At 44.8% G+C, this 25,401-nt stretch overlaps 2 protein-coding genes across 2 annotated transcripts in view; both read left to right on the top strand.

Moving 5' to 3' along the window:
* Window positions 1-11,742, top strand: part of LOC141050996 (uncharacterized) — a 30,234-nt gene extending 18,492 nt beyond the window's left edge. Inside the window, exons 5-6 of the mRNA XM_073547774.1 lie at window positions 6,159-6,249; window positions 11,662-11,742. Coding sequence (XP_073403875.1) covers window positions 6,159-6,249; window positions 11,662-11,720 — 150 coding nt within the window. The 3' untranslated portion in view covers window positions 11,721-11,742. The remainder of the gene's footprint in view (window positions 1-6,158; window positions 6,250-11,661) is intronic.
* The window catches only part of LOC141051169 (uncharacterized), an 872,784-nt gene extending 852,292 nt beyond the window's left edge, over window positions 1-20,492 (top strand). Inside the window, exon 44 of the mRNA XM_073548034.1 lies at window positions 18,908-20,492. Coding sequence (XP_073404135.1) covers window positions 18,908-19,691 — 784 coding nt within the window. The 3' untranslated portion in view covers window positions 19,692-20,492. The remainder of the gene's footprint in view (window positions 1-18,907) is intronic.
* Window positions 20,493-25,401: the final 4,909 nt, after the last annotated feature.

Here is a 25,401-nt window from a genome sequence, read left to right as displayed (position 1 = left end):
ACTACTCAGCGTGAGCTGCACTCACACACAGTCAGAGACCTCTCAGACAGCCGTCAACAGTGCAGCAAAGTGGACACTAGCACTGAAAGGCTGCAGAAAGGCTCCGCTGTCTACTACTAGTGTTTGCAACCAACGTATATGGATACGGATGGAAGCACACTAGATTGAAATTATGTAAAAAATGCAGCTCAAAAATTAAAAGATGTATGAGGCAGCAGTGAGGAACGCTGGGCAGCCTACAACCTGACGTGGCTGCAGGACCCACTCCACAGCACTCACACAGCCCTTGCAGACAGCTGTGAACACTGCTGCTAGGGCAAAGAAGGCTACAGTGGTGGTTTATGTAGCCTGGGTAAAGCACTAGATGTTTGGTGGAATCGCTATTTCTAACTGTCCCTCACAGTCTTCTACAGCAGCCTGTCCCTAACTGAATTCACAGCAGAGTGAACCAGAAATGGCGGCTGCGGTGGCTTTTATAGTGCATCATGACATCATTTCGGCAGCCAATCACAGCCATGCCAATAGTTAACATGCCTACATGTCTAACAGGATGTGCCCACACTTCGGAGGATTCCCATTGGCTTAATCAAAGCAAGCAGGCTCATAGCATGATGGGAACTTCCGATTCCGATTCCGGAATCCGATATGACAAAAGTATCGGAAGTCAGTATCGGAATTCCGATACCGCTAATATTGGCCGATACCCGATACTTGCGGTATCGGAATGCTCAACACTACTCAGCACACAAAAATAAGCCCTCACTCAACCCGAGATCATGAAAATTGAGACGCTACAGGTGTCGGAAAATGAGGCTTTTTTTTTTTTTACTTTGGATTTTATTTTCACCACTTAAATAAAAAAGAACCTAGGCATGTTTGGTGTCTATGAACTAGTAATGACCTGGAGAATCATAATGGCAGGTCAGTTTTAGCATTTAGTGAACATGGTAGGAAAAATCCAAAATATTCTTGGGGAATTGCACTTTTTTTTTGCAATTTCATCTCACTTGGAATTTTATTTCCCGTTTTTGAGTACACAATATGGTAAAACCAATGGTGTCGTTCAAAAGTACAGCTCGTCCTGCAAAAAAACAAGCCCTCACATGGCCATATTGACAGAAAAAATTAAAAAAGTTATGGCTCTGAGAAGAAGGGGAGCGAAAAAAAGAAATACAAAAATGAAATGGGCTCCATTATAAAGGGGTTAAAAGTCACATCAAATGTGAGATGGTCCCTAAAAAATGGTTTTGTCAATTTTGATGAAAAAATGAGAAATCACTGGTCAACTTTTAACCCTTCCTAGCAAAAAAAAATGACGTTTCAAAAATTGTGCTAATGTAAATCAAATGCGTGGGAAATGTTATTTATTAACTATTTTGTGTGATATTCTCTGGCTTAAGGGCATAAAAAATAAAAGTTTGAAGATTACAAAATTTTCACCAAATTTCCAATTTTTTTCACAAATGAACGCAAGTCATATCAAACAAATTTTACCACTGACATGAAGTACAATATGTCACAAGAAAACAATGTCAGAACCTCCGGGATCCATGGAAGCGTTTCAGAGTTATTACCACATAATATGACATTGGTCAGGATTGTAAAATTTTTCCTGGTTTTGCAGGCTCTGTGGCCTTTCAGAAAAGCTTTTTATATCCTGACAGACCATGCAACACTTAGATTGCACACAGGTGGACTTCCTTTCACTGAGCATATGACTTATGAGGTAATTGCTTGCACCAGAATGTTGTTGGTGCTTCATCGCAAAAGGGTTGAATACACGCCAATTTTTAGCTATTTGATCCCATAAATATAATTTATGCCTATATTTATCTCACTTCACTTCACCAGCTTAGGCCTGTTTCACACATCCGTTTTGTAGCTCAGTTGAAATCCGTCAAAATGGCGGAAAACGGATCCGTTGGCGGATTGAAACAAACGGGTGTTACCGGACTGTTATTTTGACGGATCCGGATAAGGCAGAAATTTAAAGGAAACCGTGCCTGGAAAAGGAGAGAGAGAGAGATTTTTTCAGCCGCCAGAACCGAGTTCAGGGTTAAATTTCCGGCTGAGTCAATTCCTCCGGGCATGTGCACTGTAAAATGCGGATCTGGCTGGCCAAAAAAACGTTTCATTGTCCATTCGGGCAAGTCGGCGGACGCCAAAATTTTGGCAGATCCGTATAAAAACGGATCCAACGGATAACCATCCGTCAAGATCCGCCGGTAATGCAACTCAATGGGAAAAAAAACGGATCCGCCAAGAAAAATGGCGGATCCTTTTTTTTTTAGCAAAACAGTGGATTTTGACTGATGGTGACAGACGGATGTGTGAAAGAGGCCTTAGACTACAGTATTTAGTGCTGATCTATCACACACAAATCGGATTACAAAAATATTTAAACACAGATTGTAATACAGCAAAATAAGTACAAAGCCAAGGAGGGTGAATACTTTCACAAGACACTGTATGTATGGTGACCTCTGCTCATGGGGTTTTTACATATAAAGTTGTCTTGAGTAACTGAGAAGTTGTAATCGAGGAAAAACATCCAACAAGGAGTGTTTTGAGAACGTAAACAACTCTAGGAAGATTTTATGAATCAACAGGTGAAGCACAGTCATGTCATTTGGCTGGGGTCCAACTAAGGCCGCTTTCACACTTCAGGCTTTCGGTATCCGGCATGGGGCGGCGAAAAACCGGACTGCCGGATCCGGCCGCATACGCAGACACCGGATCCTTCTTTCTGCAGGATATATTCCTGGCAGAGAAGGTTTCCGGGCATGCGCAGTGCGAGAAACCGGTCCGGCGTTGGGAAAAAACGTTGCATGCAACGTTTTTTCCCGACGCTGGACAGGCTATTTTCTCCGGATCTGGAAAAAAACGGACGTGCCGCATTGCCATCCGGCGCAATGCGGCAGCAATGAAACAGCACGGGGAAAAAGCCGGATCTGGTCGTAACAGGCGCCGGATCCGGCAGTCCGGTTTTTCGCCGCACCATGCCGGATACCGAAAGCCTGAAGTGTGAAAGCGGCCTAATGTGTCTGAATGCGCACGTCCTTCCTTAGCAAGTACGGGCTATAGCACCAGTTCCATTGAGATTGATATACCATCAATCAAGTGTTCAAAAATCAGTATATTCAAATAAGCAACAAGTCCTTACTTATAATAAAGGGGACCAAAATGAAGAGATCCATAAAAAATCATTTTTATTTAAACTCAAATAATTAAAACCAGACATAAAAAACAAGCAGAATGTCTCATGAACAGGACGGGACAGCACTCAAAAATAAGTCCTCGTAATACAAGTATATAACTATTGCTTAAAATAGATAATACCTTCTAAGAACAATCGTTGCCATATAATCATAATTTATACATATCCAAATAATAAATTATAAAGTGCATAGTGCAAAAATAACCTTAAAGGAGACACCTATAGGCAAATGAACAAAAAAGCCGCAATAGAGCTCAATCAATGGGGACTAAAGTGAAGTACAAACAGCTGCAACGAACTGAAATAGTGATTAAAGTAGGAGGGCGATTCACCTTATGTGCAGCAAAGATTCCCATCCCGGTACCCCGACGCGCATTTCACCACTAGGCTTCCTTCCTCCTTCCGCCCCCAAGCCTAGCGGTAAAATGCACATTGGGGTACCGGGACGGGAATCTTTGCTGCACATAAGGTGAATCGCCCTCCTACTTTTTAGGTTTATTTTCAGGTTTAATACCTGTTATTATCACGTTAGTGGCCTGTAATCACTATTTCAGTTCGTTGCAGCTTTTTGCACACCACTTTAGTCCCAATTGATTGTGCTCTATTGTGCCTTCGTTGTTCATTTGCCTATAGGTATATCATTTAAGATTATTTTTGCACTATGCACTTTATAATTATTTATTTGGATATGTATAAATTATGATTTTATGGCAACGATTTTTCTTAGAAGGTATTATCTATTTTAAGCAATAGTTATATACTTGTATTATGAGGACTTATTTTTGAGTGCTGTCCCGACCTTTTCATGAGACATTCTGCTTGTTTTTTATGTCTGAATTATATTTGAGTTTAAGTAAAAATGATTTTTTATGGAACTCTTCATTTTGGTCCCCTTTATTATAAGTAAGGACTTGTTGTTTATTCCACTGAGACTGATGTCTAAGGGAAATAGAAAAACTAGGGCAAAGCAGCAATCCTGTCAGGATGGGTCAATATTTCTGATTATTTCTTTTCTTACCGGAATCTATGACGCAATGAATTGCTAAGGTTCTGAAGACAAAAGCAGACCCTATGAGCTACTAGATGGATGTCTCTGATAATGTGGCCATTCAGTGCATGTTTTATACTTGGCGAAGATGACAGGATAAAGTTGATTATAGACATTAGATGTTGTCTGGATCTTCTCACAGTTTTCTGGTTACAGAGACTACGGCTTAGAATTAGGAGTCAACTGGTTGGATTTACAGTGCCTACAAGTAGTATTCAACCCCCTGCAGATTTAGCAGGTTTGATAAGATGCAAATAAGTTAGAGCCTTCAAACTTCACACAAGAGCAGGATTTATTAACAGATGCATAAATCTTACAAACCAAAAAGTTTTGTTGCTCAGTTAAATTTTAATAAATTTTAAACATACAAGTGTGGGTCAATTATTATTCAACTTCTAGGTTTAATATTTTGTGGAATAACCCTTGTTTGCAATTACAGCTAATAATCGTCTTTTATAAGACCTGATCAGGCCGGCACAGGTCTCTGGAGTTATCTTGGCCCACTCCTCCATGCAGATCTTCTCCAAGTTATCTAGGTTCTTTGGGTGTCTCATGTGGACTTTAATCTTGAGCTCCTTCCACAAGTTTTCAATTGGGTTAAGGTCAGGAGACTGACTAGGCCACTCCAACACCTTGATTTTTTGCCTCTTGAACCAGGCCTTGGTTTTCTTGGCTGTGTGCTTTGGGTCGTTGTCTTGTTGAAAGATGAAATGACGACCCATCTTAAGATCCTTGATGGAGGAGCAGAGGTTCTTGGCCAAAATCTCCAGGTAGGCCGTGCTATCCATCTTCCCATGGATGCGGACCAGATGGCCAGGCCCCTTGGCTGAGAAACAGCCCCACAGCATGATGCTGCCACCACCATGCTTGACTGTAGGGATGGTATTCTTGGGGTCGTATGCAGTGCCATCCAGTCTCCAAACGTCACGTGTGTGGTTGGCACCAAAGATCTCGATCTTGGTCTCATCAGACCAGAGAACCTTGAACCAGTCTGTCTCAGAGTCCTCCAAGTGATCATGAGCAAACTGTAGACGAGCCTTGACATGACGCTTTGAAAGTAAAGGTACCTTACGGGCTCGTCTGGAACGGAGACCATTGCGGTGGAGTACGTTACTTATGGTATTAACTGAAACCAATGTCCCCACTGCCATGAGATCTTCCTGGAGCTCCTTCCTTGTTGTCCTTGGGTTAGCCTTGACTCTTCGGACAAGCCTGGCCTCGGCACGGGAGGAAACTTTCAAAGGCTGTCCAGGCCGTGGAAGGCTAACAGTAGTTCCATAAGCCTTCCACTTCCGGATGATGCTCCCAACAGTGGAGACAGGTAGGCCCAACTCCTTGGAAAGGGTTTTGTACCCCTTGCCAGCCTTGTGACCCTCCACGATCTTGTCTCTGATGGCCTTGGAATGCTCCTTTGTCTTTCCCATGTTGACCATGTATGAGTGCTGTTCACAAGTTTGGGGAGGGTCTTAAATAGTCAGAAAAGGCTGGAAAAAGAGATAATTAATCCAAACATGTGAAGCTCATTGTTCTTTGTGCCTGAAATACTTCTTAATACTTTAGGGGAACCAAACAGAATTCTGGTGGTTTGAGGGGTTGAATAATAAATGACCCTCTGAATAAACTTTTCACAATTTAAAAAAAAATTAAACAAAGAAATAACATTCTTTTTTGCTGCAGTGCATTTCACACTTCCAGGCTGATCTACAGTCCAAATGTCACAATGCCAAGTTAATTCCGAATGTGTAAACCTGCTAAATCTGCAGGGGGTTGAATACTACTTGTAGGCACTGTATATCGAAGCCCTGCAGATACAGTATGTGATGACTACTGCTGTTATTTTTGGTCATCATACTAAGTTTTCATCTGTCTATGACTTTACAATATCTGTTTCAGGGTAAAGATCTACCCCATATTAATACTGCAGAGACATATATGAGGGGTGATGAACGGAGTAAAGAGGAGATTCCTACAGATAACAGCACAGGTGAGTAGTGACCTCTAAATGCAGAGAAGTCACAGGATCTAATCAGTCAATGGTTGCAGAATTAGATATTCAATGTAGCATATATTAACACAATATATTTTTATGTGGAATCGTGAAATCAATGGTGTTCTAAAAATAAATAATAATAATATAAATTTTACTTTAACCTCATATCTGCAGCTTAATAGAATTTTTCTGGTGACAGGTTCCCTTTAAGTGACAGCCGAACCCCAGCTGTCACAGCCAGGAGTGGTGCCCGCACTGCCTTCAGCTGTTTAATCCCCTAAATGTCATGATCAATATTGATCATAGCATTTGTGAGGCAAGTAGAGGGAGGTTGCTTCCTTTCTCATGCAATCGGCACCCCCACAACGTCAATGCGTGCTGCCTATCGTCATGGCAAGAAGACCTCTGGGTCTGCCAGCTATGGTGGTCTGTTTAAACCATGCCAGCAGTATGGTCTATGAGGCTTCTGTCAGTGTAACACTGACAGGTATAATGCATTGCAATGCTAACAATGCATTACACCAGCGATCAGAGTAGTAAAAGTTAAAGGCTCTTAGAGGGACTAAGTAAAAAAGTTTAAAAAAAATTTAAACATATAAAAAAATTGAAAATGATATTTTACCAGTAAATGGGTATTTTTATATAAAAAAATACACATATCTGGTATCAATGTGTCTAGAACAATCTGATCTATAAAACTGTCACACAAGTTTATCCTTTCAGTGAAGAGAAATAGATTACAAAAACAATGCTTTTTCATCATAACTACATACAAAAAGTGGAATAAAATGCAGTCAAAAAGTCAAATGTAAATAAAAGTGGTATCACTGAAAATGTAATCTTGTCCCACAAAAGACAAGCCACCATACAGCTACATCAGTAGAAAAATAAAAATGCATAGCTCTCAGAATAAAGCAATGCAAAAACAATTCCTAAATTGCTGCTTCTAATTCATTCTGCCTCCCAAAAATTGGAATAGAAACTGATTGAAAATCGTTAATTACCAATAAAATACCAATTCATCCTGCAATAAACAAGCCCTCACATGAGAAAAATTATAGCTCTCAAAATATGGCGATGCAAAAACTGGAAAACACCCATGGAGTCAAAATCGTCACTACACGTGCAGATAAGTTCCCAGAGTGGTGCAATTTAAAAAAAGGTGTCACTTGAGGGGGGTCTGCTATACTGACACTTAGGGGTTCTGTATATGGAGTCTTCAAACTGTTCTACAATAATTTTTTGTCCAAGAGTCAAATAGCGCTCCTAAACTCTTTAGTCTCGCCTTGTTGCCAAGCAGTTTTGCACAACCACATTCAGCTGTACTACATTCAGCAAATCTTGCGTGACAAATTTTGGTGGCATGTTTACTCATTTTCCCTTGTGAAAATATAAAATCTGGGGTAAAAAAAATTTTTTGTGGTAAAAGTGTAATTATTTTTTCTTCACTGCCCGATGGGATAAAATTCTGTGACACACCTGTGGTGTGCATATGTTCACTGCACCCCTTGATGAATTCATTGAGAGGTGTAGTTTGTAAAATGGGATCACTTATGGGAGGGGTTATGTTGTTCTGGCACCTCAGGGGTCTCACAATGGGTCATGGCACCCGCAAACCATAACAGCCAAATTTGCACTATAATATGGCTCGATCACATAAGGGGTATTGCTGTACTCAGAAGAAATTTTGTAAAAAAAATTGTTTCATTTTCTTCTAGTATCCCTTTGGAAAATTGAAACTTGGGGCCAAAGCAACATTTTAGTGGAAAAAAATGGTAATTTTCCATTGACTCAGCTCAATGTTATACAGTTCTGTGAATCAACTGAAGGTTAGAAACGCTCACACCCCCCATAAATGAATTCCTTAAGAGGTGTAGTTGGCACTGTCCCCGATGGGTCTCACAATCTAAATTCCCTATCAGTATGTCTTTGGAATAAAACCGGAGTACCCAGAGGAAACTCACGCAAACACGGGGAGAACATACAAACTCATTGCAGATGTTGTCCTTGGTGGGATTTGAACCCAGGATTCCAGGGCTGCCAGGCTGCATTGCTAACCACTGAGCCACCGTGCCACCCATTTTGCTGTTTTGGCTTGTTAGAGACTCTTCAAATGTGACATGGCATCAGCAATCTATTCCAGCCAAAATTGCACTCCTGAATTCAATTGACGCTACCTTTTTGAGCTCTGCCATGCACCTAAACAGTAGTTTTTCACCACATATAGTGTATTGGCATACTCAGGAGAAATTGAATACATTTTTTCCAATTACCCTTCTGAAAAGGAAAAACTTAGGGCTACAGCAACACTTTTGCAGGAAAAATGTATTTTTTTCATTTTCACTGCTTAATATTTTAAAATTCTGTGAAGCACCTTAGGGCTCTGCAAATGTGACATGGCATCCACTATCGATCTCAGCAAATTTTGCATTCCAAAAGTCAAATGGTGCTCCTTCCCTTCGAAGCCCTGCTGTGCACCTAAACAGTAGTATTCCACTACATATGAGGTGTTCGTGTACTCAGGAGAAACTGCTCAGCAAATTGTATGGTCCATTTTCTTCTGTTACCCTTGAGAAAATGAAAAATTTGTGACTAAAGCAACATTTTTGCGGAAAAAATTTATTTTTCATTTTCATGGCTCAACATTATAAAAATCTTTGAAGTATCTATTTGTTCAAGGTGCTCTCCACACCTTGAAATAAGTTCATTGAGGGGTGTAGTTTCCAAAAAGGAGTCACTTGTGTGGTCTTCTGTTGTTTTGGCATGTCAGCGGCTCTTCAAATGTGACATAGCGTCCATTAGCTATTCCAGCCAATTTTGTGCTCCAAAAGTCAAATGGTGCTTCTTCCCTTCTGAGCTCTGTCGTGTGCGTAAACAGTAGTTTACCACCACATTTGGGGTATCCACATAATCAGGAGAAATCACATAACGAGTTTTGGGATCCATTTTGAAATATTGCATAGTGCCCTTGTGAAATTAAAAAATTGGGACTAAAACAACATATTCAACATTTTCATTTTCACAGCTTAATGTTTTAAAATTCTGGGAAGCATCTGTGGGTACAAGATGTTCACCACACCTCTACATAAATCCTTTGAAAGGCATGGTTTTCAAAAGGAGGTCATTTGTGGGTAGTTTACATTGGTTAGGCAAATCACGGGCTCTGCAAACGCAAAATAGCAGCCGCTATCTATTCCAGCCAATTTTGTGTTTCAAAAGTTGAATGTTGCTCCTTCCATTCTGAGTCCTGCTGTGTGCCCAAACAGTAGTTTTCCACCACATATGGGGTATTGGTGTACTTAGGAGTAGTGATGAGCAAACCTGAACGGTAAAGTTCGTGGTCCGTACATGGACCCCGAACAAGGATTTTTTTCCCCAAAAGTCGTCATAATATTCGGGTTAGAGGCTAAATAAAGCTTGTTGAATGGCTGCTGAACAGACAATCAACAAGTTTTTACCCTGTGGGCACTTCCAGAGCCATCACAGCCATGCTAAGTACAGCACTAGTATGCCTGTGATTGGGCCATGCACCATGTGACTCAGCTTGTTGCTCTGTGCCAAAAAATCCTATTGCTGTGTGCCATACAAACCTTGTACTCTGAAGCAAAAAAATCCCATTGCGAGTCGGGGTGCTTCCAGAGAGGTGGCACCGGATCCAACAGTGTGGCCTATTAGAGACGCAGAAGCCGCGGTTTCCCCAACCAACCCGGGAGATTACAGGAAGGTCGGTCCCGGGCTTCATCGGCGGTGCCGAACAGAGGAGTACGCACCAAGGAGATCGAATCAACACTGAGGAGGCTGCACATCGGAGTCCCCACTCACGCTGCTCACCTCGGGAGGATCCTGGAGCGAAGGCAGGAGGAGGCCCTGCTCGCTTTCGGCTCTCACTGCACAATGCAGACCGCATAACTATACTCATCCTTCTGGGTCCTGTGCCGGAGGAGCGCCTGTTGGAGCCTTATGTGGGCACGGTCATTGTGGAGGTGAGCTGGCTGTGTTGGGGCTGAAGACCACGAGAGTGCTTATCGTTGTGCTCCTAGTCTAGGGGTCGTTCCAGCCACGGGGAGCCGCTGCCATCTTGGGGGACACGGCACCTGAGGGAGAGGCTTGCTCCCACAGCAAAAACTAACAGAGGGCATCTGGAATATACCGACAGCTATTCTCTCCAGTGGCAGGGGGGAGAGATTACGAACAACTAATTTACTCCCAGATACAAGAAGTAATTACTCAATAATATTACAGTTAGGTCCATATATATTTGGACAGAGACAACATTTTTCTAATTTTGGTTCTAGACATTACCACAATGAATTTTAAACAAAACAATTCAGATGCAGTTGAAGTTCAGACTTTCAGCTTTCATTTGAGTGTATCCACATTAAAATTGGATGAAGGGTTTAGGAGTTTCAGCTCCTTAACATGTGCCACCCTGTTTTTAAAGGGACCAAAAGTAATTGGACAGATTAAATAATTGTAAATAAAATGTTCATTTCTAGTACTTGGTTGAAAACCCTTTGTTGGCAATGACTGCCTGAAGTCTTGAACTCATGGACATCACCAGATGCTTTGTTTCCTCCTTTTTGATGCTCTGCCAGGCCTTCACTGCGGTGGTTTTCAGTTGCTGTTTGTTTGTGGGCTTTTCTGTCTGAAGTTTAGTCTTTAACAAGTGAAATGCATGCTCAATTGGGTTGAGATCAGGTGACTGACTTGGCCATTCAAGAATATTCCACTTCTTTGCTTTAATAAACTCCTGGGTTGCTTTGGCTTTATGTTTTGGGTCATTGTTCATCTGTAGTATGAAACAACAATCAACCAGTTTGGCTGCATTTGGCTGGATCTGAGCACACAGTATGGCTCTGAATACCTCAGAATTCATTCGGCTGCTTCTGTCCTGTGTCACATCATCAATAAGCACTAGTGACCTAGTGCCACTGGCAGCCATGCATGCCCAAGCCATCACAATGCTCCGCCGTGTTTTACAGATGATGAGGTATGCTTTGGATCATGTGCTGTACCACGCCTTCGCCATACTTTTCTCTTTCCATCATTCTGGTAGAGGTTGATCTTGGTTTCATCTGTCCAAAGAATGTTCTTCCAGAACTATGCTGGCTTTTTTAGATGTTTTTTAGCAAAGTCCAGTCTAGCCTTTTTATTCTTGATGCTTATGAGTGGCTTGCACCGTGCAGTGAACCCTCTGTATTTACTTTCATGCAGTCTTCTCTTTATGGTAGATTTGGATATTGATACGCCTACCTCCTGGAGAGTGTTGTTCACTTGGTTGGCTGTTGTGAAGAGGTTTCTCTTCACCATGGAGACTATTCTGCGATCATCCATGACTGTTGTCTTCCGTGGGCACCCAGGTCTTTTTGCATTGATGAGTTCACCAGTGCTTTCTTTCTTTCTCAGGATGTACCTGTGGCGCCCCTGAGGCTCAGTCGCCACAGAGGTACTGCACCTTCTCCTAAAGTGTAGTGCCCCACCAGCTAGGTAAGTTGGGAACTCCTTTCCACACTCCAACACCTGCATCCCACACACAGGATAGTTCAGCACTGATCACATTGCGGCTCATGCTTAGAGGGTAGCATAGCACCTCTGGTGATTCCTTGCCTCGTAACACGAGATGTGCTGGGAGGTGGGTGGAGTTGAGATCCATATAAAAGAGTGGGAAGGTTTAGAATTGCAGGTCAGTCTGACGGGAGGTCAGGCGAGAGGAGTTCAGTTCTGAAGTTAGTTTTGAGTTCAGTTTGAGTTCAGTTTAGAAAGAGTGCTGCAGCTGCCTCAGTGATCTGAGCCAGCTGGCACGGGAAAGAGAAGAGGAGAAAGACGTAGACCTGCAACCTAAGCTTCCATAAGAGAGAGAAGGAACAGCGCGGAACGAAGGAGTAGGAGAACAGAGAGGAGTTGTGGGTTGGAAGAGGAACCCTGCCTATAGGTTCTCAGCGCAAGGCCGGGGCCCGGTCTCCGAGGTTGTATGGACACTTATGGTTCTGCAGCAGACACCGGTGGAGTAGATGGCTGTAAACGCACTACTCCCATCTAATACTTGGGACACAACAGCAACACTGATAGAGAGCCGGGATCCAGGAGGTCCCTGATCGGGCTACAGCTGTCTGTCATACAAGTAAGGTTCTAGGAACATCTGACAGGAGGAACTTCAGGGAACCACGGTACTGGAGTTCTTCACACTAAAAGGCGCAATAGAGGAGTTGTTCAGGAAAGGCACATGTCGGCGAAGTGTTGGAGAGGAGAGCCCTGACTTGCCCGGGAGGTTGATTGAGTCTCTACCCCGGAGGGCACGGCACGGAGGCAGGCACCAGTGGTTACCAAGAACTGTGAGTAAAGCGTTGAAACTACAAGCCCTGGTGTCCTCCATTCATTCGTCGCTAACCTCTCCAGCACCAAGCACCGCTACATCTGGGTAACAGCATCTATACCATTCTGCGCCTCTCCTCGTCCATTGCACCTACACTGCCCTGGGACTACAGCTCCACCTGTGGGGAGCTATACCATCTTTGCTGCAATATATCATCAGTCCCAGTGGATCTGCATGCAGCGTCGGCTTAACATCTCCCTTGCCAAACACCACGGGTGGCGTCACAAACTATTCAAATAAACTATAACACTATTAACATCACCGCCATTGATATTGGGTGCCCAGGGCTACGGACCCGGTCACTGCTGCTGTGACACATCCCCCTGACACTGGCCCGGTACCGGCTACCCCGCTGCCCTGGGTGTGAGGGCCACCCAATTTTAGCGTCACGAACAGGATGACGAGACCCGATGCCATCGGGTTCTGTGCGCCTGAAATTTGTGAGACTTTGTGCTTTTGAAAATGTGCAGAAGACCTGATTTAATAGACTGTAAAATGAACATTAGAAATGGCCGCTGGTGCGGAGAAGAAGGGCGTGAAGAGATGGGAGGTCCTAAGAAAAGACCACGAAGAGTATTGGGCCTTCCCTGCCTGAATTACTATGTGACAGATACATGGCCCACCCCCCGAGGGGTATGCATACTGGCTTGGTATGGAGGCGCTGGAAGAAGACGCCGCCCCCGGAATGAGGGGCAGAAGAAGCCAGTGGCGGGAAAGGGGCCAAGGCAGGAAGAAGAACACCAGAACGCCATGATAAAACGAGCAGAGAAGACAGAAGAACAGGGGGAGGAGAGGCCACTCACCTCTAGGCCGCCCCCGCGGAGGCTGCGACCGCTGATTCATCCTCAGCTGCGTCCGCCACCTCCTCACAACAGATACTGTCATTGGGTGAGCCCCGTCCGGAGGAGATACATGAGGGCTCTGGAACAGAATGGAGGACCGGGACCGCGTCTCCGCCTGGACCGGGCGCGGTGGCACCGGCCTCCGCCGACAATCCCAGCTGAGACCGGCCTGGCCCCGGCACGGATCCAACTGCGGTCCATACCACCCGCCACTCCAGGAGTTGCGGCGGCAGCCATCTACCACCAGGTACCAGAGCCGGAACCGCGGCTGGAAACGCCAGGTATGAATACGGCCCCGGGGTTGACCCTAGCTTTGGGAGTGGAACCCAGGGATAGGAATGGCCCAGTTGACCTCAGCCGACGATCCCCGACTGCAGTGCCGTTGACTGAAGTCCCAATGGACACTGAGGAGTCAAACCCAGAAGACTTAGTGACGGCGCCGGGTGAATCGCCAATAGCGGTGGACATTTCTATGGCCCTTTCGATTACCCCAACCAGTCCCCATCTCTCCCTGTGGGAAGCAGAGTATATGCGGCTAGCGAGTAGTCAGCAGGACGATGATACCACCTCTGAGAACAGTTCCAGTTCTTCCAGAACCCCAGGAGGGGATCACAATTAAAGTAAACAATTTCAAATCTCGTTGCCCAGGAGGGTTTGTTAGCACCAGCTGTGCCTTTTTGTTATCATGTTTTTCTGGTAGCACTTTTTGTTGCCTAGTTTTTGCAATGGCAGCGTTTTCCCAATTTGAATTAGTGATCATGAACTTGGAGTGATCCAAAAACTTTTATTATAAATAGATGCACCTCTTTAGGTGCCCTCTCTTGGTTTTACATTTAGAGACTCTTTGCGAAGATAACGTTTTTGCATGGACACTTTTCGAAGATGATGTCTACCTCAAAGGGCACTGCAAGAGATCCCGGCTGGGAGCGGTGTCCAGCACTTACAAGAATAACTGTTGAATGTTTTACTGTGAAGTATATGATAATGTGTTTTATAAGAGTATTAGTAACTGAGAAATGGCTTTTATAGAAGAATTAGGAATGTCTGATTTAGAGATGAGTGTGAATAAAGAACTGAAAGTAGACAGGTGACGGATCAGGTACTTGCGGTCAGTGTTTTGCGTCTAGAAGAAAGAGAGAAAAATGAGAGAAAATAGCACTTTGAATTGAGAATTGCACTTAGAATTAAAAATTTTAGATAGAATTGTTTGTAACGTTCAAGATGAGTACCTCCTGTACTAGGAAGATTAGTATAAGAAATGTTTATGCATTACAAAATTTTTGTATGTTTCTTTGCTGTCAACTTTGTTGTCTTGCAGCTCGCGGACATGCTCTGTTTAACAGGGGTATGTGGCGCCCCTGAGGCTCAGTCACCACAGAGGTACTGCACCTTCTCCTAAGGTGTAGTGCCCCACCAACTATGTAAGTTGGGAACTCCTTTCCACACTCCAACACCTGCATCCCACACACAGGATAGTTCAGCACTGATCACATTGCGGCTCATGCTTAGAGGGTAGCAGAGCACCTCTGGTGATTCCTTGCTTCGTAACGAGATGTGCTGGGAGGTGGGTGGAGTTGAGATCCATATAAAAGAGTGGGAAGGTTTAGAATTGCAGGTCAGTCTGACGGGAGGTCAGGCGAGAGGAGTTCAGTTCTGAAGTTAGTTTTGAGTTCAGTTTGAGTTCAGTTTAGAAAGAGTGCTGCAGCTGCCTCAGTGATCTGAGCCAGCTGGCATGGGAAAGAGAAGAGAAGGAGAAAGACGTAGACCTGCAACCTAAGCTTCCATAAGAGAGAGAAGGAACAGCGCGGAACGAAGGAGTAGGAGAACAGAGAGGAGTTGTGGGTTGGAAGAGGAACCCTGCCTATAGGTTCTCAGTACAAGGCCGGCGCCCGGTCCCCGAGGTTGTATGGACACTTATGGTTCTGCAGCAGACACCGGTGGAGTAGTTGGCTGTAAATGCACTACTCCCATCTAATACTTGGGACACAACAGCAACACGGATAGAAAACTGGGATCCAGGAGGTCCCTGATTGGGCTACAGCTGTCTGTCATACAAGTAAGGTTCTAGGAACATCTGACAGGCGGAACTTCAGGGAACCACGGTACTGGAGTTCTTCACACTAAAAGGCGCAATAGAGGAGTCGTTCAGGAAAGGCAGATGTTGGCGGAGTGTTGGAGAGGAGAATCCTGACTTGCCCGGGAGGTTGATTGAGTCTCTACCCCGGAGGACACGGCATGGAGGCGGGCACCAGTGGTTACCAAGAACTGTGAGTAAAGCGTTGAAACTACAAGCCCTGGTGTCCTCCACTCATTCATCGCTAACCCCTCCAGCACCGCTACATCTGGGTAACAGCATCTATACCATTCTGCGCCTCTCCTCGTCCATTGCACCTACACTGCCCTGGGACTACAGCTCCACCTGTGGGGAGCTATACCATCTTTGCTGCAATATATCATCAGTCCCAGTGGATCTGCATGCAGCGTTGGCTTAACATCGTCCTTGCCAAACACCACGGGTGGCGTCACAAACTATTCAAATAAACTATAACACTATTAACATCACCGCCATTGATATTGGGCTCCCAGGGCTACGGACCGGGTCACTGCTGCTGTGACACATCCCCCTGACACCGGCCCGGTACCGGGTACCCCGATGCCCTGGGTGTGAGGGCGACCCATACCAAACTGTAGATTTTGCCACTCCTAATGTTGTAGCAATTTCTCGGATGGGTTTTTTCTGTTTTTGCAGCGTAAGGATGGCTTGTTTCACCTGCATGGAGAGCTCCTTTGACCGCATGTTTCCTTCACAGCAAAAGCTTCCAAATGCAAGCACCACACCTCAAATCAACTCCAGGCCTTTTATCTGCTTAATTGAGAATGAAATAACGAAGAGATTGCCCACGCCTGTCCATGAAATAGCCTTGGAGTCAATTGTCCAATTACTTTTGGTCCCTTTAAAAACAGGGTGGCACATGTTAAGGAGCTGAAACGCCTAAACGCTTCATCCAATTTTAATGTGGATACCCTCAAATGAAAGCTGAAAGTCTGAACTTCAACTGCATCTGAACTGTTTTGTTTAAAATGCATTGTGGTAATGTCTACAACCAAAATTAGAAAAATGTTGTCTCTGTCCAAATATATATGGACCTAACTGTATATAAAACCAAACTTGGGGAACCGGCTGCTTTACTGGGGAGAAACATCTAGATACCAAATTCAACAGAGACACGCCACTGCAGTGACAATAGCCTCATATCGGTGAATTAATATTAACACTCAAGTTTTTCTTGTATTTATAAGTGAGCATAACAAAGAATAATAACTGGAGGTATTCTGTCACAACTATATAGAGTTTTTAGCGGCATCTAGAGGCGGAATACAGAACAAGTCAGAACTTCTCTTTACCTCTCAACAATCTCCTGAGAGTCGTATCTTGGGATCCTGTCCACGCCCCAAACAATTATTCCAAGAAACGAATTTGCAATTTGGAGGGGGCTTGCTAATGAGGGAATGGGACTAATGGAGTGATTACCACGCTCCCCAAGTTCTCCCAAAACCATTTATAAGCAAATATCAGCTGCAGACACCTATGGGAAAACCCAGGCGGGCCACTGAGCAAAACGTAAACACAAATAAAGAGGCCTCTTCAGAGGGCATGAAGCACTTCCTGAACTCAACTCCCCAGGTCAGAAACACAAGATCTACAATGCCACAGACTACACTACGAGACAGTTCCTCCTCAAGGGAGTCATTGACCCCATGCAGTTCTCCTACAAAATTAATTGAGGATTTTGATGAAGATACGTTTGTCAACGAGGAAATAAACATAACTGAGCTGAGTAAATATATAAAAGTATTACCAACAAAAAAAGATCTGGAAGGGTTTGCGTGTAGGCTTGAAAATTCATACAATAAGGAAAAACACAGCTATCATCAGGCCTGGAGGATCTGGAAAATCACAATAGGCGAAATAACATTTCTGGATATACTAGGTGACAAGGAGGACAACTCTATTGAATTTGACAGGATCCACAGGTCTCTGGGTCCCAAACACACATCTGAAACTCATCCCTGAGATGTCATCTGTAGGGTCCACTATTACAGAGTTAAAGAAGCCATAATGACAGCCTCGAGACTTATCGGACTTATCTAGATGCACAATGTTACTGCGTAGAGCTCAGACATATCTCCTACAGGTGGGGGTACCCCTTTCAACTAACAGCATTCAAAGGAGGCAAATCAGCTAACTTTCGATGGATTGGTGACCTGGTCAACTTCCTGGGAACTTTTGAAATTCCATTGATAAACCTACTGGGGTGGCCTCTGACTCCCAACACTTCCAGGAGCTCCACCGAGATGGCTCAAAGTCCAACAAACCAAAAAACTAAGTAGCCGTGGAGACCCACATAACCTTACATGAAGAACCTTTATCCACTCTTGTTTGTATTTCCTGCAAGGTCAAGCTTGACCACAAGAAGACACAATTTCAGATAAGTGGTCCTGACTGGATTGGATAATATCCTGTTTAACTTGTGTGTGTTACATAGGTGTTCTGCAACAACAGAACAGATTTTGTTTATATCTTATTTCAGCTTGTTGAGTTTGCCATTAGTGGGGGAGATGTGCCCCCGGGGCGGCACTTGGGGGTCTGTTTTTGTTTTTGATCTCTTATATAAAGATGCATGTACTGCCGTTGCTTTTAGCCTGGGTGACGACCTTACCTTAGTACTGAATTGAATCTTTTTGTGTTAGACAATGTTGACAAGTGCATGATGGTGTTCAAGGAACCTGTCAGACTTGGGGGGGGCTCGGGGGGAGGGTTCTTGCCCATTGTAGGCTTCCTTCCTCTCTGTAAGGTGCGTAGGTAGTAGACTACCACTGTTAGCACCAGTGATACAAAATATGTGGAGCATACCTGTGTAGAAGATGGCTTCAACAGCCAAGAAGAATTGAAGAACACAACTTAGTGGCTATAATCGTTATGTATTACTCTCTGCTTTTTGTTTTCCAGTTTTAGTCAGGTGATAATTGAATCACAAGTTATACAGAAATGTTATAAAAAATGTAGTAATATAAATATTAAGATTCTTTCAAGGCAGTGCAACTGAAATGTAATAAAATCAGTTTTATCTTTGGCAGATGATTGTACCCGGAGCTCAGATGGATATCTGATATTTTCAGAGTCTACAGGAGAAAATGGTATCGCACAAGATACAAATGAAGAGCATGGCATTATCCCAATTATACCAGCCGTTCTCAGAAGAAATCTATCACTTGATTCTTTCCAACAGGTCTTTTCTTCTGCTTCTTCAAAGATTGATACGCAGAATAAAAGTCACAAAATGGCTGTTGAACATCAAATAGATGACATACGGGAGAAACTATTTTTGTGTGCAGAATGTGGGGAATTGTTTTCAAAGAAATTACATCTTGTTAGACATCAAAGAATTCACACAGGGGAGAAGCCATTTTCATGTTCCGAATGTGGGAGATGTTTTTCTCGGAAAACAAATCTTGTTATACATCAGAGAATTCACACAGGAGTGAAGCCATATTCATGTTCAGAATGTAGAAAAAGTTATAGCGAGAAATCAAACCTTGTTACACATCAGAAGATTCACACAGGAGAAAAGCTATTTTCATGTCCAGAATGTTTAAAAAGTTTTAATCGGAAAACAAATCTTGTTAGACATAAGAAAACTCACACAGGGGAGAAGCCATTTTCTTGTTCAGAATGTGGGAAATGTTTTCCAGAGAAATCACATCTGGTTATACATCAGAGAAGTCACACAACGGAGAAGCCATTTTCATGTTCAGAATGTGGGAAATGTTTTAATTGTAAATCATATCTTGTTTCACATCAGAAAATTCACACAGGGGATAGACCTTTTTCATGTTCAAAGTGTGGAAAATGTTTTATTGAGAAATCAGATTTTATTAGACATCAACAAACTCACACAGGGGAGAAGCCGTATTCATGTTCAGAATGTGGGAAATGTTTTAATCGGAAAGCAAATCTTGTTATACATCAGAGACTTCACACAGGTGTCAAGCCATATTCATGTTCAGAATGTGAGAAAAGTTATATTGAGAAATCCAAACTTATTACACATCAAAGAATTCACACTGGGGAAAAGCCATTTTCATGTTCAGAATGTGGTAAATACTTTATTTGGAAATCAAGTCTTGTTAAACATCAGAGAATTCACACAGAAAAGTAGTAATTTTTTTCTACAAATCATTTTATTATATATATATTAAAAAATGCACATTTTATTCAAGTAACAACACATGTCTAGAAGAGAAAAGAAAAACAATTTTGAGTACTGAATGATTACTTTATAATGTATACATTTACCAATGACCATTTGATGTTGAAACACAATTATCTCAAAAATACATCAATATGTGAAGCATGTATGTGACCTCTTTAACATTTATATAGCATATATGCAGCTTAAATAGATTGCCTGATGTTGCTTTTTTTCTGTCTTATTTTAATCTGATCATGGAGACATGCTGCTGTACTTGATTAAGACAGATGACATCAATTCAAAGCTCAAATAGTCTCATTTATTTAATAAAATTGCCTATTAGTTAGATAAGGTGGAGGGCTTCATAGCAGATGTCCAAACCGAGTACACCCCCTCTCGAAAATGAAAAAATTTGTCGAAGTCACGATGTGTATGTGTAATCATGGAATAACATGCCTCCCAAATTATGAAGACAGCAAGAGGAAAATGGATTATATCCTGCATGCAAAAATAGTGCCCATAGTTATGCCCCTTAATTCTACACCCACTGCAATTCCCCTTTCATGCGGTCCATATACTATGATGCCTCACAATGTTACTCCCAATATGACTCCTCCAAAGATGTCTGTAACACAGTGATGTCCTCTCAGTAAATTCCCCACACTTTTTGCCCCTACAGTGCTCTCCACATGAACCGTCTGATGCTAACCATGGTGCAGTATGATTGCCATATAATACAATATCAGGTCACCACAGTGTTCTCCTATACAGTATGAAGCTACAACATATTACCACAATACAGTATGAGACAGCCACTATGCACCCAAAAATGTATGATGCCCCCAAAGTGTTCCCTAATACAGTATGGTTTCTCACCTCCCATCGCAAAGCAGTGCATTGCCATCATAAAAGAAACCTCACGTAGCCCCCCGTTCACACATGATTTTTCTGTCTGAGCTGTGTGAGGTCTGAGGTTTCCCGCACCTGGCATAACCTAGAGACAACACTGCCCCTTCTGGCCTGGAACTCAGACACAGATGATGAATGGTGGCTCAAGGAGCTGAGGGTTCCCTACTCCACCAGCATAGACAACTATATGTGTCCCGAGGATGCTGAAACTGTAGAAACTGGAATTGCTGGCAGGAGGCAGGACTGTTCAGCTCCAGATTCTACCAGGTCATAGGCCTCACAGAGGTCTCTACTAGATAAGAATTCAGAATAAAATTATTTTCTTAGGAACTGTCCCAATTACTTTCAGTGGTATCTACCCCAAGCAGGGGTGGATTAAGGGTAGCCAGGGCCCCAGGCTGTTCAGACTCTGGGCCCCCCGATCATGTGACGGGGTCATGTGATGGGGTCATGCGACGGGGTCATGGAGGTCAGTGCCCAGAGGTGGTTTACATAATGAGGACAAGCCGCGGGCAAACAATAGCCACAGAGGAAATGGACATCTAATCCGAAAAATGCCGCACTTCTGCCAGGCGGCTGCTGCATCACCAGGTCATTAATATCGCAGGGAGAAGACAATGGGAGAGGGAATCCCCACATCAAAGAAGCATTTCACTCCCCCAGCAGACAAATCAATGACTGAAGCCTGGAACTCTGTGAGCAGTGTCACAATCAGTGGCCACAGACGAGATCTGCTAGCCACATGGAGAATACAGCTGGCCCATCAACCCATCACCCCAGAAGCCATCACAGACTTGTACTGGGGATGAGCGATGTGCATGGATCTATAGATCTGGGGATCGCCTCCAGAACCAGAGACCATTGTGCTCCCGGGAGATCAGTGCCTGGTAACATACATGACAGGGGCATGCGGCCCCACAGGACAGGGAGCAGGGGCATCACAGGGGCGGGGTCCCACAGGACAGGGAACGGGCAGGGGGTGCCACAGGACAGGGAGCAGGGGCATCACAGGGGCAGGGGGTGCCACAGGATGGGAAGCAGGGGCATCACAAGGGAAGGGTGTGCCACAGGACAGGGAGCACGGGCATCACAGGGGAAGGAGGTGCCACAGGACAGGGAGCAGGGGCATCACAGGGGAAGGGGGTGCCACAGGACAGAGAGCAGGGGCATCAAAGGGGAAGGGGGTGCCACAGGACAGGGAGCAGGGGCATCAGGGGAAGGGGGTGCCACAGGACAGGGAGCAGGGGCATCACAGGGGAAGGGGGGTGCCACAGGACAGGGAGCAGGGGCATCACAGGGGAAGGGGATGCCACAGGACAGGGAGCAGGGGCATCACAGGGGAAGGAGGTGCCACAGGACAGGGAGCAGGGGCATCACAGGGAAAGGGGGTGCCACAGGACAGGGAGCAGGGGAATCACAGGGGAAAGAGGTGCCACAGGACAGGGAGCAGGGGCATCACAGGGGAAGGGGTGCCACAGGACAGAGAGCAGGAGCATCACGGGCAGGGGGTGCCACAGGACAGGGAGCAGGGGAATCAGAGTGACAGGGGGTCCCACAGGACAGGGGCATCACAAGGGCAGGTGGCCCCATGGGGCAGGAGATGGGGTCCCATGGGGGCAGTGGGTTCCACAGGACAGGGGGCAGGCAGCACCACACCATAATGCTCCTCTGTGCCCCCCACTCTGCACTGGCACTGCCCGGGGCATCATCCGCCCCTGGCACTACTACAAGGCTGGCAGCAGGTTCAGCACAGTTTGTGGCACCAGAGCGAAGCTTGTCCTCCGGGGCCCTGCTCACACTGACGTGGGGGGCCACACTTTTACCTGTGGACAGGTGTCCCTCTGACCTTCCAGCACCATTCCTGAGCTCGTTACCTTGGCAGTTCCGGCAGTCCAGTTCTTGTTCTGTTGCCATTGCCGTTCTGGCTCGGTGTCAGGCAGCCACCCTCTTCCTCCCTCCCCCGGGCTACGGGGCGTGACATCACCGCTGCACAAGAGCCACCTCTCTCTTGCCGTCTGTCGGCTCAATCTGCGGGGTGCAGGAAATGGGTGACATCACTGGGAGGGGGAGGAGCGGGGGTGAGGGGGTGAGCAGAGGGCAGACGCGCTGGTCACGTGATGTGTGTGTACGTCTCTCTGCTTGTGAATGTGTCAGGTGCTGCTGGGGAGGAAGCAGACGGGTCGGCGCGTCCTCTCACTAACCGCTGGTGCCAGTGGTGGATTATAATGGGGCAATTTACCCTGGGCTGGTGGGCCCCCCCACACCACTGGGCCCTGGGCTACCGCCCAGATTGACCTCACTATAATCCGCCACTGACCCCAAGTGTGATCTCCGATCCAGAGTGTGAGAGACGCATTGGACAACCCTTTTCAAACTTGTTACCAATCATTATTAAACATCTGCTTTTAAAATGTATATGCTTCTGTTTCTTTTTATTCTTTAGATAGTAAGATATTGCTGAGAGTGAGCTGTAAGGCATTTGCATAGAAATAGTGAAGGGGGAATGAAATAGCCAAATGTCTGTTGAGAGGTGATGATTTAGAATGTAAATCTTTTTTTCTTATTCTTTTCAGAAATCTGTGTATGGAAATTCTTCTCCCTGTGAACTGATTGTAATTGACATGTGAACATTATAAAAGGGTCCCCAAACTTGACACCTTTAACTCCTTTTATAGTGGAGTCCATTTTAATTTTTTATGTTTTCGTTTTTTCCTCCCCTTCTTCCCAGAGCCATAACTCTTTTATTTTACTCTCCACATAGTCATATGACTTTTGAATGACAGCATTCATTTTACACAAACTGTACTGGAAAATGGAAAAAATCCAAGTGGGGAGAACTTGTGAAAAAAAAACAATTTTGACAGATTTTTGGGAACGGTTTTTATGGTGTGAACATTTTTTGGTCAAAATTACCTCGCAGAATGACTCTGCTTATCAATATGATTATGGATATACCAAATATTTCCATTTTTTTTTTATTATTATTATTTATTTATATAGCGCCATTAATTCCATGGTGCTGTACATGAGAAGGGGGGTTACATGCAAAGTTATAGATATTGTTAACAGTCAACAAATTTACAATGACAGACTGGTACAGAGGGGAGAGGACCCTGTCCTTGCAGACTTCCATTCTAGTAGATAGTGGGGAAGAGATGGAAGGTTGGGGGTGCAGCAGCTCTGGTGGTGATGAGGCGGCAGTGAGACGGCAGAATGGTTATTGCAGCCTGTAAGCTTTCCTGAAAAGATGGGTTTTCAGGTTTCAGTTGAAGGATCCGAGGGTGGTGGATAATCGGACGTGTTGAGGCATGGAATTCCAGAGGATAGGGGATATTCGGGAGAAATCTTGGAGGCGGTTGTGTGAGGAATGAATAAGTGTGGAGGAGAGTAGGAGGTCTTGGGAGGATTGAAGATTGCATGATGGAAGATATTGGGAGATTAGTTCAGAGATACAGGGAGGGGAGAGGTTTTAGATGGCTTTGTAGGTCAGTGTTAGTAGTTTGAACTGGATTCATTGGGGAATTGGGAGCCAATAGAGCGATTTGCAGAGGGGAGAGACAGGGGAGTAGCGAGGAGAGAGGTGGATTAGTCGGCAGCAGAACTGAGGACAGACTGGAGTGGTGCAAGAGAGTTAGCAGGGAGGCCACAGAGGAGAGTGCTGCAGTAGTCAAGGTGGGAGATGATGAGGGCATGTACAAGAGTTTTAGTAGATTGAGGGCTGAGGAAGGGATGGATTCTGGAAATATTTTTGAGTTGGAGGCGACAGGAGGTGGCAAGAGTTTGGACGTGTGGTTTGAAGGACAGGGCAGAGTCGAGATTTACTCTGAGGCAGCGGATTTCAGGTGCGGAGAGAGCGTGATGCCGTTTACCATAATAGATAGATCGGGTAGGGAAGATATGTGAGATGGAGGAAAGATAATGAGTTCAGTTTTGTCTACATTGAGTTTTAGGAAGCAAGAGGTGAAAAAGGAGGATATAGCTGATAGACACTCCGGGATTCTGGACAGCAGGGAGGTGACATCTGTGCCAGAGAGGTAGATCTGAGTGTCATCTGCATACAGGTGGTACTGGAAGCCATGGGACTTTATGAGTTGTCCTAGGCCAAGAGTATAGATGGAAAAAAGTAGGGGCCCCAGGACAGAGCCTTGGGGGACTCCAACAGAGAGGGGGCGGGATGAGGAGGTAGTGTGGGAGTGGGAAACACTGAATGTGCGATAAGAAAGGTATGAGGAAATCTAGGACAGGGCAAGGTCTTTGATGCCAAGGGAAGAAAGAATCAACTGTGTCAAAGGCAGAGGACAGGTCAAGAAGAAGGAGGATGGAGAACTGTCTGCTAGCTTTGGCTGTAAGTCATTAGTAATTTTGGTCAGGGCAGTTTCAGTGGAGTGGTGGGGGCGGAAGCCAGATTGCAGGATGTCAAGAAGGGAGTTAGATCAGAGGTGGGAGGAAAGTTGAGCATGGACATGCTGTTCAAGGAGTTTGGAAGCAAACGGGAGCAGTGATATGGGGCAATAGCTGGGCATAGCAGTTGGGTCAAGGTTTGATTTTTTGAGGATGGGTGTTATGGTGGCATGTTTGAAGGCAGAGTGGAAGGTACCAGAATTTAGGGATAGGTTGAAGAGATGGGTTAGGGCTGGAATGATCATGTTAGTGAGGTTGGGTAGCAGGTGGGAAGGGATGGGGTCGAGTGCACAGGTGGCGAGGTGTGATTTGAAAAGGAGATAAGTAAGCTCTCCTTCAGTGATGTTGGAGAGGGAGGCTATTAGGG

This window comes from Dendrobates tinctorius, unplaced genomic scaffold (assembly GCF_039654945.1).
Source record: "Dendrobates tinctorius isolate UK_male_01 unplaced genomic scaffold, ASM3965494v1 ptg000155l, whole genome shotgun sequence".
Classification (NCBI taxonomy): Eukaryota; Metazoa; Chordata; class Amphibia; order Anura; family Dendrobatidae; genus Dendrobates; species Dendrobates tinctorius.
This window is presented reverse-complemented; position numbering and strand designations above follow the sequence as displayed.